At 48.0% G+C, this 13,720-nt stretch overlaps 1 protein-coding gene across 1 annotated transcript; it reads left to right on the top strand.

Moving 5' to 3' along the window:
• The first annotated feature begins 1,020 nt into the window (after positions 1-1,020).
• Positions 1,021-13,069, top strand: LOC125454505 (frizzled-5-like). The gene has a single exon (XM_048535372.2). It carries the CDS (start codon positions 1,902-1,904, stop codon positions 3,618-3,620), a length of 1,719 nt encoding a protein of 572 aa, XP_048391329.1. The 5' UTR covers positions 1,021-1,901; the 3' UTR covers positions 3,621-13,069.
• The last annotated feature ends 651 nt before the right edge of the window (positions 13,070-13,720 follow it).

Below are 13,720 nucleotides of genomic sequence, written 5' to 3'. Positions count from 1 at the left end.
TGGGTTCAGGGGACTCGCTCCTGTTTATCCCTTCCAGTTCCAGCGGTACAGTGTACCTGCCAGCCCCACTAGGGGCGTTTTACTGTGAGCTAGATAAACAGACTGTACTGGTAGCGAACGGCGCGAACCTTTGGTAATCGATTGCCAAAGCTCACTCAATCTGTCCTGTACAAGGGTTGGCAAGTGGCGGGCGCGGATGAATGCAAGGGGTTGGCGGTGGCAAGAAATGTGATTTTCGCTTTGAAAGTGGAGTTAGCTGTGGAGATGTGGATCACTCAGTTCATCGGCCGCTATAAGAAGTGTAAAAAAAAGACAGTTGCCTCGCAAGGTTAGCGAGGGAGAAAGAAGCAGACTTCTATTTAAAAACCCAGACTGCTGATGTCCGGTTTAGGGTTTCAAAGTTTCCAGACAGCGGACTTAAAACCTGTATCAGTGCCAACCGTGTGGAGTGCAGCGATAGAAATCGCGCGCACCCTTGACTGTCACTCCAACTGGAGTTGTTTAGTCTGTTGCAAACACAAGTATTCTAAAAGGTCATCCTGCAATGTGGAAGGCAGCGAGTCTTAGTGCTGCTGTGTAACTTCTACACTCCCTTAAAGTTTCACGCGACCGCAAATGTGAGTAATATCTCTTTAAAATTGTAAAACGAGCGATTGAGACTATCCGTAGGCACCTTTCATTGATTGGTCCATAAGCTAAGAGCGGGTCATCGGTCCGTCCATTTGATTGGGCCAGAATGGGAAGGGCGGGAACAGGGAAAAAGCAGCGTCCGCTCAATGATTGGTCTGAACTCGTTTGGAGGCGTGGCCTGACTCCGCCCTGCCAGCCTCCAGTTGCGAATGGGCAGCGTGCCCGGAGTCTGGACTTTGATTGGTGGAGTAAAAGACAATGGGAGGCGGTGCTGTCGCGACGCCGCGGCTCCCGACTGGACAAAACGGCTGATTGGCAGGCCGGGCGGAGCTCCCCCTTGGCTACATTGTGTTTGAAACAAAAGTAACAATGTGATCGCGGAGCCGCGAGTGGTGCGGAGCGCAAGGGATCGGCAGGAAGAAAAGGAGCCGGATCCCGGCTCACACAGCAGCTCGAACCCAACCAGAGGCACACACAGATAGAGTGAGGGAAGCGGCAGGAGAGGAAAGAGAAACTGCGAGAGGAAAGGCCACGAAGGGCAAACGCACGACGTTGTCTGGGGAGGAGAGCTGCAGAGCTTACCTGGGCTCCGAATTTGATGCGAGAGATTTGTGCCCGTTTGGGAGAGGGAGAAGGCTTGACGGCAGCGCTCAAGAAGCCTCATACATGCTTGGAGATTACTCTCGAAGTTAAAACTCAGAAGATCTCAGAAAGTTTATACCTGGGGCCCCCTTGGTTACTTGCGTACCGCAGGCGATTTCACCTTCGCGCGATTCGAGAGAGGGGGAGTCGGAGACATCGGAGCCTACAAACCCCTCAACACTCCTGTCCAAACCTTTCGAGATACCTTGAAAGTTATCACTTAAGACAAAAGGTGTGGAGAAATCGCCCGGGGACGGCAGGAAGAGTGTGAGAGGTGTTGAGAATCACTGGAAGTGTTTCCATGGCATGTTTGTCAATGTTGCATTTCGAGAGCGGCTGTTTCTCCCTGCAGTAAAGAGCCGAGCTGGATATTTTTGTTTTGTTTTCACCGGAGCGGCTAGGAGTTTCCTCTCAGTTCCAGCCGGTTATGGTTTGAGGCTGGCATCAGGTGTCTGACTGCGGCGTGCCCTAAGGCGTTGGAGAAGGAGTGGGTAGGGTGCGTGGAGAAGATGGGAGCTGGGGGCCAAGAGATGTGGCTGTGCTGACCCAATGCAGGAGTAAGTTGGCCTTTAGGAGATCGGAGGCGGACTGTGACCATACCCTGTGCCCACTTGGCCAAAGAAGAGGCCATGCTCCGAGCGCACAGCTCCCTCATGCTGAAACTGTGCCTGCTGGCAATGGCGGGCGTCGCTGCCTGTGCCTCCAAGGCAATGGTTTGCCAAGTGATCACGGTGCCCATGTGTAGGGGGATTGGCTACAACTTCACCTACATGCCCAACCAGTTCAACCACGACAGCCAGGACGAGGCTGGCCTGGAGGTCCACCAGTTCTGGCCCCTGGTGGAGATCCAGTGCTCTCCTGACCTCCGGTTCTTCCTGTGCAGCGTCTACACCCCGATCTGCCTGGCGGACTACAAGAAGCCCCTGCCACCGTGCCGCTCGGTCTGCGAGCGGGCTAAGGCCGGCTGCTCACCCCTCATGAGGCAGTACGGGTTTGCCTGGCCCGAGCGGATGAACTGCGACAAGCTGCCCGTCCTCGGAGACCCTCACAACCTGTGCATGGACTACAATCGGAGCGAGGCCACCACCCTGTCTCCTGCCTTCCGCAAGCCCACCCTCGTGCCCGACAAGGACTTGAAGCCACCGTCCTGGCCCCGCCCTGGGCACCAGCCAAGGGAGTGCCATGGCAGGTGCCGGTGCAGGGAGCCCCTGGTCCAGATCTCCAAAGAGAGTCACCCGCTCTACAACAAGATCAAGACCGGCCAGGTGCCCAACTGTGCCATCCCGTGCTACGAGCCCTACTTCAGCGAGGACGAGCGGACCTTTGCCACCTTCTGGATCGGCCTGTGGTGCATCTTGTGCTTCCTGTCCACCTTCACCACCGTCTGCACCTTCCTGATCGACATGGAGCGGTTCAAGTACCCGGAGAGGCCCATCATCTTCCTGTCGGCCTGCTACCTCTTCGTGTCGGTGGGCTACATCGTGCGGCTGATCGCCGGCCACGCCAACGTGGCCTGCAACAAGGAGTACGACCACATCCACTACGAGACCACCGGCCCTGCCCTGTGCACCCTTGTCTTCCTGCTCATCTACTTCTTCGGGATGGCCAGCTCCATCTGGTGGGTCATCCTGTCTTTCACCTGGTTCCTGGCGGCTGGCATGAAGTGGGGCAATGAGGCCATCGCCGGCTATTCCCAGTATTTCCACATGGGAGCCTGGCTGATTCCCAGCATCAAGTCCATCGCCGTGCTGGCGCTGAGCTCCGTTGACGGAGACCCAGTGGCCGGCATCTGCTACGTCGGCAACCAGAACCTGGATAACCTGCGGGGCTTCGTCCTGGCACCTCTGGTGGTCTACCTCTTCACAGGCACCATGTTCCTCCTGGCTGGCTTCGTGTCGCTGTTCCGGATACGCAGCGTTATCAAGCAAGGGGGCACCAAGACAGACAAGCTGGAGAAGCTGATGATCCGAATCGGCATCTTCACAGTGCTGTACACGGTGCCCGCCGCCATCGTGGTGGCATGCTTCATCTACGAGGAGCACTACCGGGAACGCTGGGAAAGGGCACTCAGCTGCTCCTGCCCCGGAAACCAGCCACGGCCGCGGCCCGAGTATGCCGTCTTCATGTTGAAGTACTTCATGTGCCTGGTGGTGGGCATCACCTCCGGGGTCTGGATCTGGTCTGGGAAGACTCTGGAGTCGTGGAAACGGTTTAGCAGTCGATGTTGCCGGGCGAGGAAGCTGGCCAACGAGGCCGTGTACGGTGAGGCCAGTGCAGCTCTGACAGCGAGGACAGGAGTCGCTGGCTCTGCTTCCTACCACAAACAAGTGCCAATGTCACATGTTTAACAGCCCCTGGTCAATGGGTTTGCTTATATTGTAAATAGATAGATACATATATATATATTTATATATATATATAATGAAAAAGTACACCGAGGTATTATTGCCTGTTATCTCATGAGTCTTTTACACTGTAAATTTGTGGATTTTAATCATTGTACAATGTGCTATTTTGTGGTGAGTGCAGAGTCGGTCACCTGTTGATGTGCTGTACCATCTGTGCTAAGAGCGGCCAGAATCTGGCCCATTCAAAACAGGAGGGAGCGGGTAAACTGCACGCTCAGTACCATGACCGGACAGAAGAGATGCACACGTTGCAAGGGTTATACTTTGTTATTGCAGTGCTTGGCTTGATGGGGGAGGTGTCTCTTTTGTGCACACATTTTCTAAAGCCCCAGGAGCTGTGCTATTCAACAGGATATGAGAGGGGGGGGCACAGTAACATGGTTATGATAAATACCAGCACAGTTCAGAGGTGCTGTACTCTTCATGTCACCCTGCTTCTCTCTCTGTGCTGCACTCTGTGCTTGGTTTGATAGTCCAGCACCATTGCCTGGTCCAGTTGAAATATTAACCTGGTGTTGTTAAGATTACAGATTGGTTAGCAGGAATCATTTTCTCCTGGGCTGCTTGGCACACCCTTGCTACTAGCAACTGGGCGAGGCTCTCTTTGCGCCTGCCCAAGGACATAGCTATATAAGTCCCTTCCCCTGTGATTTGTCTCCAGAAGCAATCTGTTCAAGCCGCTGCTCAAGTCAGTAACTGGGGTGCTGTTTATACATCAAGCCACGAAATGGTTTTGTGTGGTCTTCGAAAGCTCCCACATCACTTAAATCATAGAGCAGATGGGAACCTTGCTGGGCTAAGCTGCCTCTTCATTCCGCCGTTTTAAATCTTGATTCAGATTTAGGGAGAGCGGGCTGTATTAGGATTTAGTGTGCAAACCCAGGCAGTCTGTATTTGCAGCATGTTGCACTCGAAGGCATCCCCATCAGTGTCTGCATTTAGGGTGGGCAGTGTATGTGAATCCAGATGGTGAGTGCTCATTGAATGCGAAGGCACTACTAATTCAGGCTTTAAGTATACATGCACAAATCATAATGGTAAGCTAGTCTTCTGTTGTGTAATTGCTGAATATAGAGAAAGAGAGCGAGCCTAGTATGGGTGGGGGGGAGAGGGGCATCCTAAACTGATGGCAAGCATGTGCCTGGCATTGAGTGATTTACAATAGAACCTGTAGCAGATAGAGCCAGTGCATCTACCAGTGGTTGCACCTCTTTAGAAAGCTCATTGGTGTGCACTGCCAGGTTTAATGCAATTACTCACTGCCATCTTGAATCACCGATCTTGCCTCAGAGAGAAAAGAAGAGTGGGCAATGTGGAGCTCAGCTCTCTAACCCAGAAAGGACCCAGCTTCCTAGTTCCGGTGTTGGATTAATTGGGGAAGGGGCTGGCTTCTCGAGTGTGATACCCCTCATAGTTGCTGCCTGCAGGTACACACCGGGCATCTTTCACCTTGTGTTCCCCTGGTTTGGGGAAGAGGCCTCTGAAGTCAAAGCCGCTGACCTCTGTCATCTGTGTACTGACTGATCTCCAGAACATCAGTTTCTTAGTTTTGGGATTCTTAGCAATCCCTTCAAAGCCCCCTGTCTTTGTAGCCCCTTCCAGCCCAACAATCCTCTGGTCTCTGTGCTCCCTCAAATCTGGCCTTTGCATATCCCTAGTTTCCCATTGTTCCGCTGTTGGAAGCCATTCCTTCAATGGATTAGACCACAGGCTTGGGAATTCTGATGAACCTTTGATTGGACGCTCCTTAAAACATGCTTTGTTTTAACTACTTGTCTGAACAATTTTTTTTGTATGGCTGACTATCAAACGTGTGTCTGATTGATCTCCTTTGAAACACCTTGGAGTATCTTGTTATGTTGAAAGTTCTATACAAACGCAAAGGAGAAGAGGGCAGCCCAGTCTGTCTTGCCCAGTTTTAATGATTATTGCTGCCAACCAGTTCTCCCTTCCGCCTCCCTCATTGAGCCTGCCTGAACAAAACAAGTCTGAAATGCAGAGATAGATACAGGGAAATCCTGAAATTACTGCACACAAGTATACAATTAAGTACTAATGTTTTAGCAGAGCCAATGATCCCTAAAAAAGTAGAACAAAAATGAAGCGAGGCAGACACTGGAAAACTAGAATGAGAATAGGAAGTACTGAAAATACTCAGCAGCAGTAAACTGCTCGGTGACACTCAGTTTGGGTTCTGCCATGGTGACTCAGCTCCTGACCTCATTACAGCCTTTGTTCGAACATGGACAAAAGAGCTGAATTCCAGAGGTGAGGTGGCCTTGACATCAGGGCTACATGCAACAGGGTGTGGCATCAAGGAGCCCTAACAAAACCAGGATCCAGCAGGTATCGGGGCCAAGTCCCCACGTTTGGAGTCATGTCTAGCACATTGAAGGATGGTTGTGGTTTCTGGAGTTCAGTCACATCAGTTCCAGGAGTTCCTCAGGGTAGTGTCCTCAACGCAACCATCTTCAGCTGCTTCATCAATGACCTTCCCGTAACATCATTAGGTCAGAAGTGGGTTGATCAGCCAATGAATGCACAATGTTCAGCACCATTCGTGACTCCTCAGATACCGAGGTAAGCCCACATCCAAATACGGCAATTCTGGACGACACCCAGGCTTAGGTTGACTGGTGACAAATAACATTTGCACCAAATAAGTGCCAGGCAATGACCAACACCCAACACGAGAGAATGTGTAACCATTTGTACCTTAGTGTTCAATGGCTTTACCACCACTGAATAACCTCCTATCAACATCCTTGGGTGCAGGGGAAGGGTAACTCATCTCCCTCATGTCTGTCCACTGTCTATATGCACATGTCAAGAGGGTGACTGAATACTCTGCCCTGTTAGCTTCAACAAAATTTAAGAAGATTAACATCATCAAGGACAAAGTAGCCTGCTTGATTAGCGCCCCGTCCACCACTTTCAACATTCACTCCCTTCACCACTGATGCACAGTCTGCCACCCACCAGATGCACTGCACCCACATAGCACCTTCCAAACCTACCGTTACCACTTAGGATGACAAGGGCAACAGGTACATGGAAACACCACCACCCACAAGTTCCCCTGCAAGCCATTCACCGTCCTGATTCGGAAATACAATACCGCTCCTTCACTGTCACTGGTTCAAAATCTGGGAACTCCTCTCCTAATTGTCCCAACACCCCAAGGACCGCAGCGATTCAAAAGTAGCTCACCACTATCCTATTCAGGGCCATTATCCAGCCAACAGCTCCCACATCCCACAAAATGAGACGGAAAAATGTCTGGCAAAACTTGGGGAGAGTGAAGCGCGAATTGAAGTTTCAGATCAATGACCTTTCCAGTCAGAATTGGAAAATATTGAGATGTGTCAGGTTTTACAGAGGCAGGAAAGAAATAAGTGAAATAGATTAGAGTGAGTTCTCCACTGAGAGAGCAGGCATCAAATTTCAGCCAATTCAGTTGGTATTTGTGCTTCACAGCGTAACTTCAGGGTTCCTCTGTTAGTATCACGCAGCCCTATTGTTATTGGAATCGTACACAGCAGTGAGAGGCCAACCATGCTATCATGACTGTGCTGGTTTTATGAAAGAGCTTGCCCCAATTGTCCCACTGCACCTGCTCTTTGCCTAAAGGCCCTGAAAACATTTCCCCTTCAATTATATAGCCAAACCAATACCTTATGCCTTAACCAATAAATGCAAAAACAGTATCTGTTCATGGTCATACTGCCATTTGTGGGAGCTTGCTGTGCATAAATTGCCTGCTGTATTAGAGATATTACGGTAGTGACTGCAGTTTCAAAAGAAACACTGCATTTGTTGCAAATCACTGCGACATCCTAAAGGCGTTGAAAGGCCTTGTGCAAGTGCACCTTGTGATTTCTAAACCTATAGAGGGCTTTTGATGGAATAGCTAAACGTTTCTACTTTTCTTTATTTGAAAGTTATTATGGCAACTGCTTCCACCATCTTTTCAGGGGCTGGGCTGCTGCTATGGGTTTGATGAGTGAATGATCCATGCCAGTCTTCCCAAGGTATTAGTGTCTGTGATTGGCAGTGTATTGGATGGTTTTGGCTCTGGATTAGTTGCAATTGGTTTGTCAGATAATCAGGCTTCTCACTGGACTTTGCTGCTATCGATCTGGCTGGGGGCTGGATACACACAGACTTGCTTGCAGTTTGTTTGCAGGTGGATAATTTTCATGGTTCTCATTGGCCACTGCGCTCTTTATTTGTGTAATTTGCACTTTAATTGACCTGTAGATAGCGACGCTCCTTGAGAGATTGGGCTGTTAGTTTGGAATTTATTATCATTACTTCGTCTTGGTGAGGAGAGGCTGGTAGTGGAGGACACACAGTGTTAGTGCAACTTGCAGTCCTGCATGCTCACACACACTGAATTCCCCACTTTTGGACCGGTCTCCCTTGCAGCTGTTTCTTTATAGGTCCCTTGACAGAGAAATGGGAAAGGTTGGGGTTCTCCATCCCAGAAAGGAGGAGGCCGAGAGCTGAATGGATTGATGCCATCAAAGTTATGAAGAGGTTCAATAGGACAGAAGTAGCGAAGATGTTTCCACTTATAGGGAGGATCGCTAAGAATGCAAAGTGAAGTACAATGAGAAAATAATTTGCAGGATGACAGGCAAAAGGCTAGGAAGTGGGACCCCTCCTCCCCCCACCGAGCTGCTCTTGTAGAGAGCCAGCATGAACATGAGATAGGGCTGAACTGCCTTCTTTTGTGTTGTAACCATTCTATGATGTTATGGTGATCACTAATAAATTCAGTTGGGAAACTGACAGAAATGTCTTTACTGAGAGTGTGGTTAGAATTCGGAACTTGTTACCACAGGGAGTGAATGAAGTACCAATGTATTTAAGATGAAGCCCAAAAAGTATCTAATGAAGAATGGAATAGTAAGATAGGCTGACAGTGTATGATGAAGTAAAATGGGAGGAGGCTCATGTAGGCCATAAACACGAGTGGCCTGTTTTTATGCTGTAAATAATATGTATTTTAACTACGTCAACTGTAAAGCTTTAATGCAGACTCTGGGCACTAGGTGGCTCTGTGGTACGGGTTCCTAAAGTGTGCCAACTCTACCATTTTGCATATGTTATATTCATCAGCTGACCGTGGATATTGATATTGGAAATGTACTAGCCTCAGTAAAAACCCAATCCCCCCATACAACCTCAGGAATAAATTCCTTGCCAGGCAGAGTACTGAGCCTGAAAGGGCAAACTGATAGCGAGTTTTGAGAAAATTTGTAGCTCAGGTTGAGGTTCTGGATGTGAGTTTGCTCACTGAGCTGCAAGGTTAGTTTTCAGACGTTTCGTCACCATTCTAGGTAACATCATCAGTGGAACCATCCCAAGGAAGCCTAACCAGATAAATAGAAAGCGGGACATAACACCAGCGCTTCGTCGGAGGCTCACTGATGATGTTACCTAGAATGGTGACGAAACGTCTGAAAACTAACCTTCCAGCTCAGCGAGCAAACTCACATCCAGGGCAAACTGATCTCTGCGCAGACTTGTTCCAGAACTCACCAGCCAATGCTCCATGCTGGGCAACATCATTATGAGTCACTGTTATGTGGGCGCATGGTTGGACTTGGTTGCGATGCCTCCCATGGTTAAACAGCCAGACTAATGCAGCATAGGGGGTTGTAGAGTTACACAGCACAGAAACAGACTGTTCAGTCCAACTCATCCATGCTGACCAGATATCCTAAACTGATCTAGTCCCTTTTGCCAGCATTTGGCGCATATCACTCTAAACCCTTCCTTTACATCCAGATGCCTTATAAATATTGTAATTGTACCAGACTCCACCACCTTCCTCTGGCAGTTTATTCCATATATACACCACCCTCTGTGTGAAAACGCTACCCCTCAGGACCCTTTAAAATTTTTCCCCTCTCATCTTAAACCTACACCTCCTAGTTTTGGACTCCCAACCTGGGAAAAAGACTTTGGCAATTCACCCCAATCCGTGTCCCTCATAAATTTATAAACTTCAATATGGCCAGTCCTCAGCCTCCGAAGCTCCGGGGAAAATAGCCCCAGCCTAGTCATCCTCCCCCTATAGCTCACACCCTGGCAACACCCTTGTAAATCTTTCGCGGACCCTTTCAAGTTGAACAACACCTTTGATATAGCAGGGAGACTAGAGCTGAAGACAGTGTTCAAAAAGTGGTCTCACCTCAGCAATGCAGCCTCCAGCTTTCAGAGGAGTTTGCACCAAACACAGCAGCTGTACAGGACATGGCTGAGGACAGGCACAAGACTCAGATGAAAAATCAGAAAATAACACTTGTTAACAAAAAAGCGTGCGGTGCAAACTAATCTTCAGATCCTGGAAAAATTGGGAAGAAAGACATGCATTTATTTAATACCCTTCACATCCTTTACAGCCATGAGAATTTTTATTTTTGCTGTGTACTCACTGCTTTAGTGTAGGGAACACCCAGAAGTTGATTTCTGCACAGCAATCTCCCACAAACAGCAAGGAGACGATGACCAGATAGCCTCTTTGATCACGATGTTGGTTGGCAGATAAATATTGGCCATGGCATCAAAATTCCCATATCCTTCAAGATATTGCCAAGGGATCTTTTACATTTACTTGGGAGGCCAGGCAGGATTTTGGTTTGATGACTGCAAGAGATGCCTCACTTGTTCTGCAGTATTCCCTCGGTACTGCACAAGATTCCATTCAAGTTTCTTGCCTGAAATTTGAACTTCCCTTACTCGGGCCAAGAGTTCTGCCCATTGAGCCACGGACGCAATCCTATTTGTTTTATTAGTCAGTGTAAAATAAGGCAGACTATAGGGCAAATCAGTGAAAAACTAGGGGGAATAAAAGATTTTGGGGAATATTGGCTCGAGTTTTTTTGTTGCAAAAGACATTTGGAATGGGGTGCGTAGTATGTACTAATCTAACCACCTCTGGAAGTTCTGGGGAAACACTGAAGTGTTTGCTTCATTTGTCCAAGCTTTCCCAGTCCCATCATTGATGAGTGAAGAGGTTTCCAGTTGATACAAGACAATCAGCCATCAATCCCACAGGGAATTAAGGAGAAACTTCCTTATCAGACAGAGAAGGATGACAATGTGGAACACACTAGTGCTTGAGGTGAATGACAAAGAAGCAAATAAAGAGAAGGGGATACACACAGGAAGAAGAAAGGAAAGAATGCTGACGGGGGTTAAATGAGTAAAGGTTTTGAAAGGCTTTTGTACAGCTAGATCTGACAGAAAAGAACAGTGGTATTTCATGACCAGTGGTAGATTTGATTTGGATGCTGTTTTCTCCTGAATCTGCACTTTGGTTAATGCTTTAGAGGTGGGCCACTAATTGTGTACAGTCACGAGATTACCTAGTAATTCAGAACTGATAATCTATTTGATTATCAATTGGTCCATTTGAGACTTGGAATTCAGTTTAAATTTTGAACTCAGAAATCTAAAACAAAACACAGCTCAACTGGTTCACTCCTGTCGGTTCTGGAAAGTTGCTAGCTGTCTAACATGTGTGGGACTCCTGCCTCACACTGGCAGAATAAAGTGACCAGCGAGCCACTCAGCAGTGTCAAAGGTTTTCAGAGGCAGCCTTGCCAATGGTACCTGTGTCTCAAGACTTAGTTTACAATCATTGGTCATTATTGGTAACCTTGTGTGCTATTTGATCAAGGGATCCATATAATGCTGGATCCAAATTTAACTGGAGAGCCCCAGGAGGTCTAATTCTGTTCTAACACTTGCTTCTCAGTAAAAGTGTTGGCAGGCCTCACGAGTCCAGGCGCAAAAAGAAACCCAGGCTGCAGTGACAATGTTTTGTACTTAGAGATGTCGCCAGCATGCCATCTGAAATTCTGGTGACATCTTGTGGCAGAATATTGATAGATCCCTGTAGACTTTGTTAACATTCTCCAGAATCCCAGCTACATGTGGAAAGAGGGCTAAGAGAAGCCTTTTAGCCTTTTCAAGTGTATTATCCAACTATTTCCTGGCCATGCTATCTTCAGGGAAAGGCATCCCCTCTGTCCTCCTACAAAACAGGCAATTTGCATGCAAACAAAACTCAGAAATTCCTTGTGGGAATCCCCTATCACTGGCAGTGCAGGGCTGAGGGGAGAGCTGCACTGTCAAGAGGTGTCCTGTCTTGGCCATTGTTATCTTTCATCTAGTGTCACTGAGACATATTCTCTGATCATTGTCGGATTGGGAGCTTGCTGTGTTTGGTTTGTAACTAGAGGGAAATACCCTCAGGAACTTGTCAGGTTTTGGCCTTGAGCTGTCATGGTGTCAGGACCTACATTTGAAATGACAATGTGGTACAATACATTTAATCATGATACAAAGCCTGGAGACATGAAAGGATCCCATTTTAATTATTACTATTAGCATTAGAATGTACATTTACAATTTTTTTTGACATATAACAAAGGCACGGTCTTTGTGTTTACCTATTTGTACAAAGCAGAGCTGTGAACTTCTCTCCACGCAGTGTGACAACGTTTTGTTGAGGTTCAGTTCCACGGATTCTGAATGTCCTGGCCTGAGGTGAACCTTTTCCCCACATGGACATTTCGAAGTATCCCACCCAGACCCATCCCACTGTAACCCACACACCCCTGAACACTGCGGGCTATTTAGCATGGCCGATCCACCTAGTCCTCACACCTTTGGACTGTGGGAGGAAGACAGGTTGAAGGAAGAGTGAAAGTAGGAAATTTTAAATCAGCTCTGAGGAAGGAGTCATTCGACCCCAAACGTTAAGTCTCGTTATTTCCTCTCTGCACAAATGATGCTGAGCTTCTCCAGCAATTTCTGTTTTGTTTCTGATTTCCAGCACCCGCGGTTCTTACGGCTTTCACTTTAAAGTCAGTGTCTGTGATCTCACCCCTGTAAAGGTCGAGTGTCTCTGACTGATCCCATCTGTAAATTAATTCTGCAGTCACTGTGGCGAATGTTGATTTGAAACTCATTACCATTGGAAAGCTGCATCGCAGCTTTCAGAAGTGCCTTTCATTGATCACTTTCATTAAATCACCAACTGTTGATGTTCGTCCAGTTGTTTTATCTCTCCCTCTCTCTATATGTCCTCACTCTCCACCGCTTGTTCAGAGCCTGCTAGTGCGTGTGTGTGTCTGGCTGTTTTGTCCAGGTCGTCCCTGCTTGTATCCTTTTCTCTCCTTTTATGTTGTGCCAGATTTCAAAGGTAACCAGCCTCCTAGGAGTCTTCCTGTGCCATTTAGTTCCAGCTGAGGCTCAGTGGGCAGCCCCTTGAGTCAGAAAGTTGCAGCATGTAACGCCAGGGACCTGAAAGTACAGCCTAGACTGACACTTCAGGGCTCTACGGTGGGGTGTGTGTGTGTGTGTGTGTGTGTGTGGGGGGGGGCGGGAATAGAGTACTGTCGGAACTGGGTTTTGGGCCAGACTTCAAATCAAGGTCTGTCCTTCCAGGGGAAGTCGAAGAACCCACAACGTCCCGTCAAAGGGGAACAGAGGCGGTGTCCAGGCTCATATTGATTCCTGGATTTAAATCGAATCGAACTGTGCTGGAGGGATCTTGCTGTGCACTGGCATCCAATGAAACCGGTTCAGGCACTTCTAAGTATAATCCATTAGCAGTCACCCAAACAGACAGAAAATAGGCAGGTCACCTTTGTAAACTCGGTCGCACACTGGCTGAGTTAATCCAACCGGAAAGCCTTCAGGGTGGAAGGTTACAGTTCAACAACTGTAACGTTTTGCTTTCGAGGTATGTCCAGTGCAGGGGTTTAAAGTATTGAGTAAAAATAATGCCTGAAGGCAGGTCCGTAAAAGGACTGCGACCTGGGGACAGCTGCACTGAAATGCAGTTTGGATTAAGAGAAGCGACTTTTCGTTTACGGTAAATGCTCGTTTCCTGTTTAATCCAAACCTGTCCCTCTTGCAGTGTATTGCACGGGAAGTCTTAAGGACTGACAAATGTAAATAATCCTGAATAACAAATGTAAATAATTTTAAAGGATTCTTAGCTAAATACGGGTTCG

Source organism: Stegostoma tigrinum, chromosome 7, assembly GCF_030684315.1.
Source record: "Stegostoma tigrinum isolate sSteTig4 chromosome 7, sSteTig4.hap1, whole genome shotgun sequence".
Lineage (NCBI taxonomy): Eukaryota > Metazoa > Chordata > Chondrichthyes > Orectolobiformes > Stegostomatidae > Stegostoma > Stegostoma tigrinum.
The sequence above is the reverse complement of the archived record's forward strand: the minus strand, read 5'-3'. Positions and strand labels throughout refer to the sequence as shown.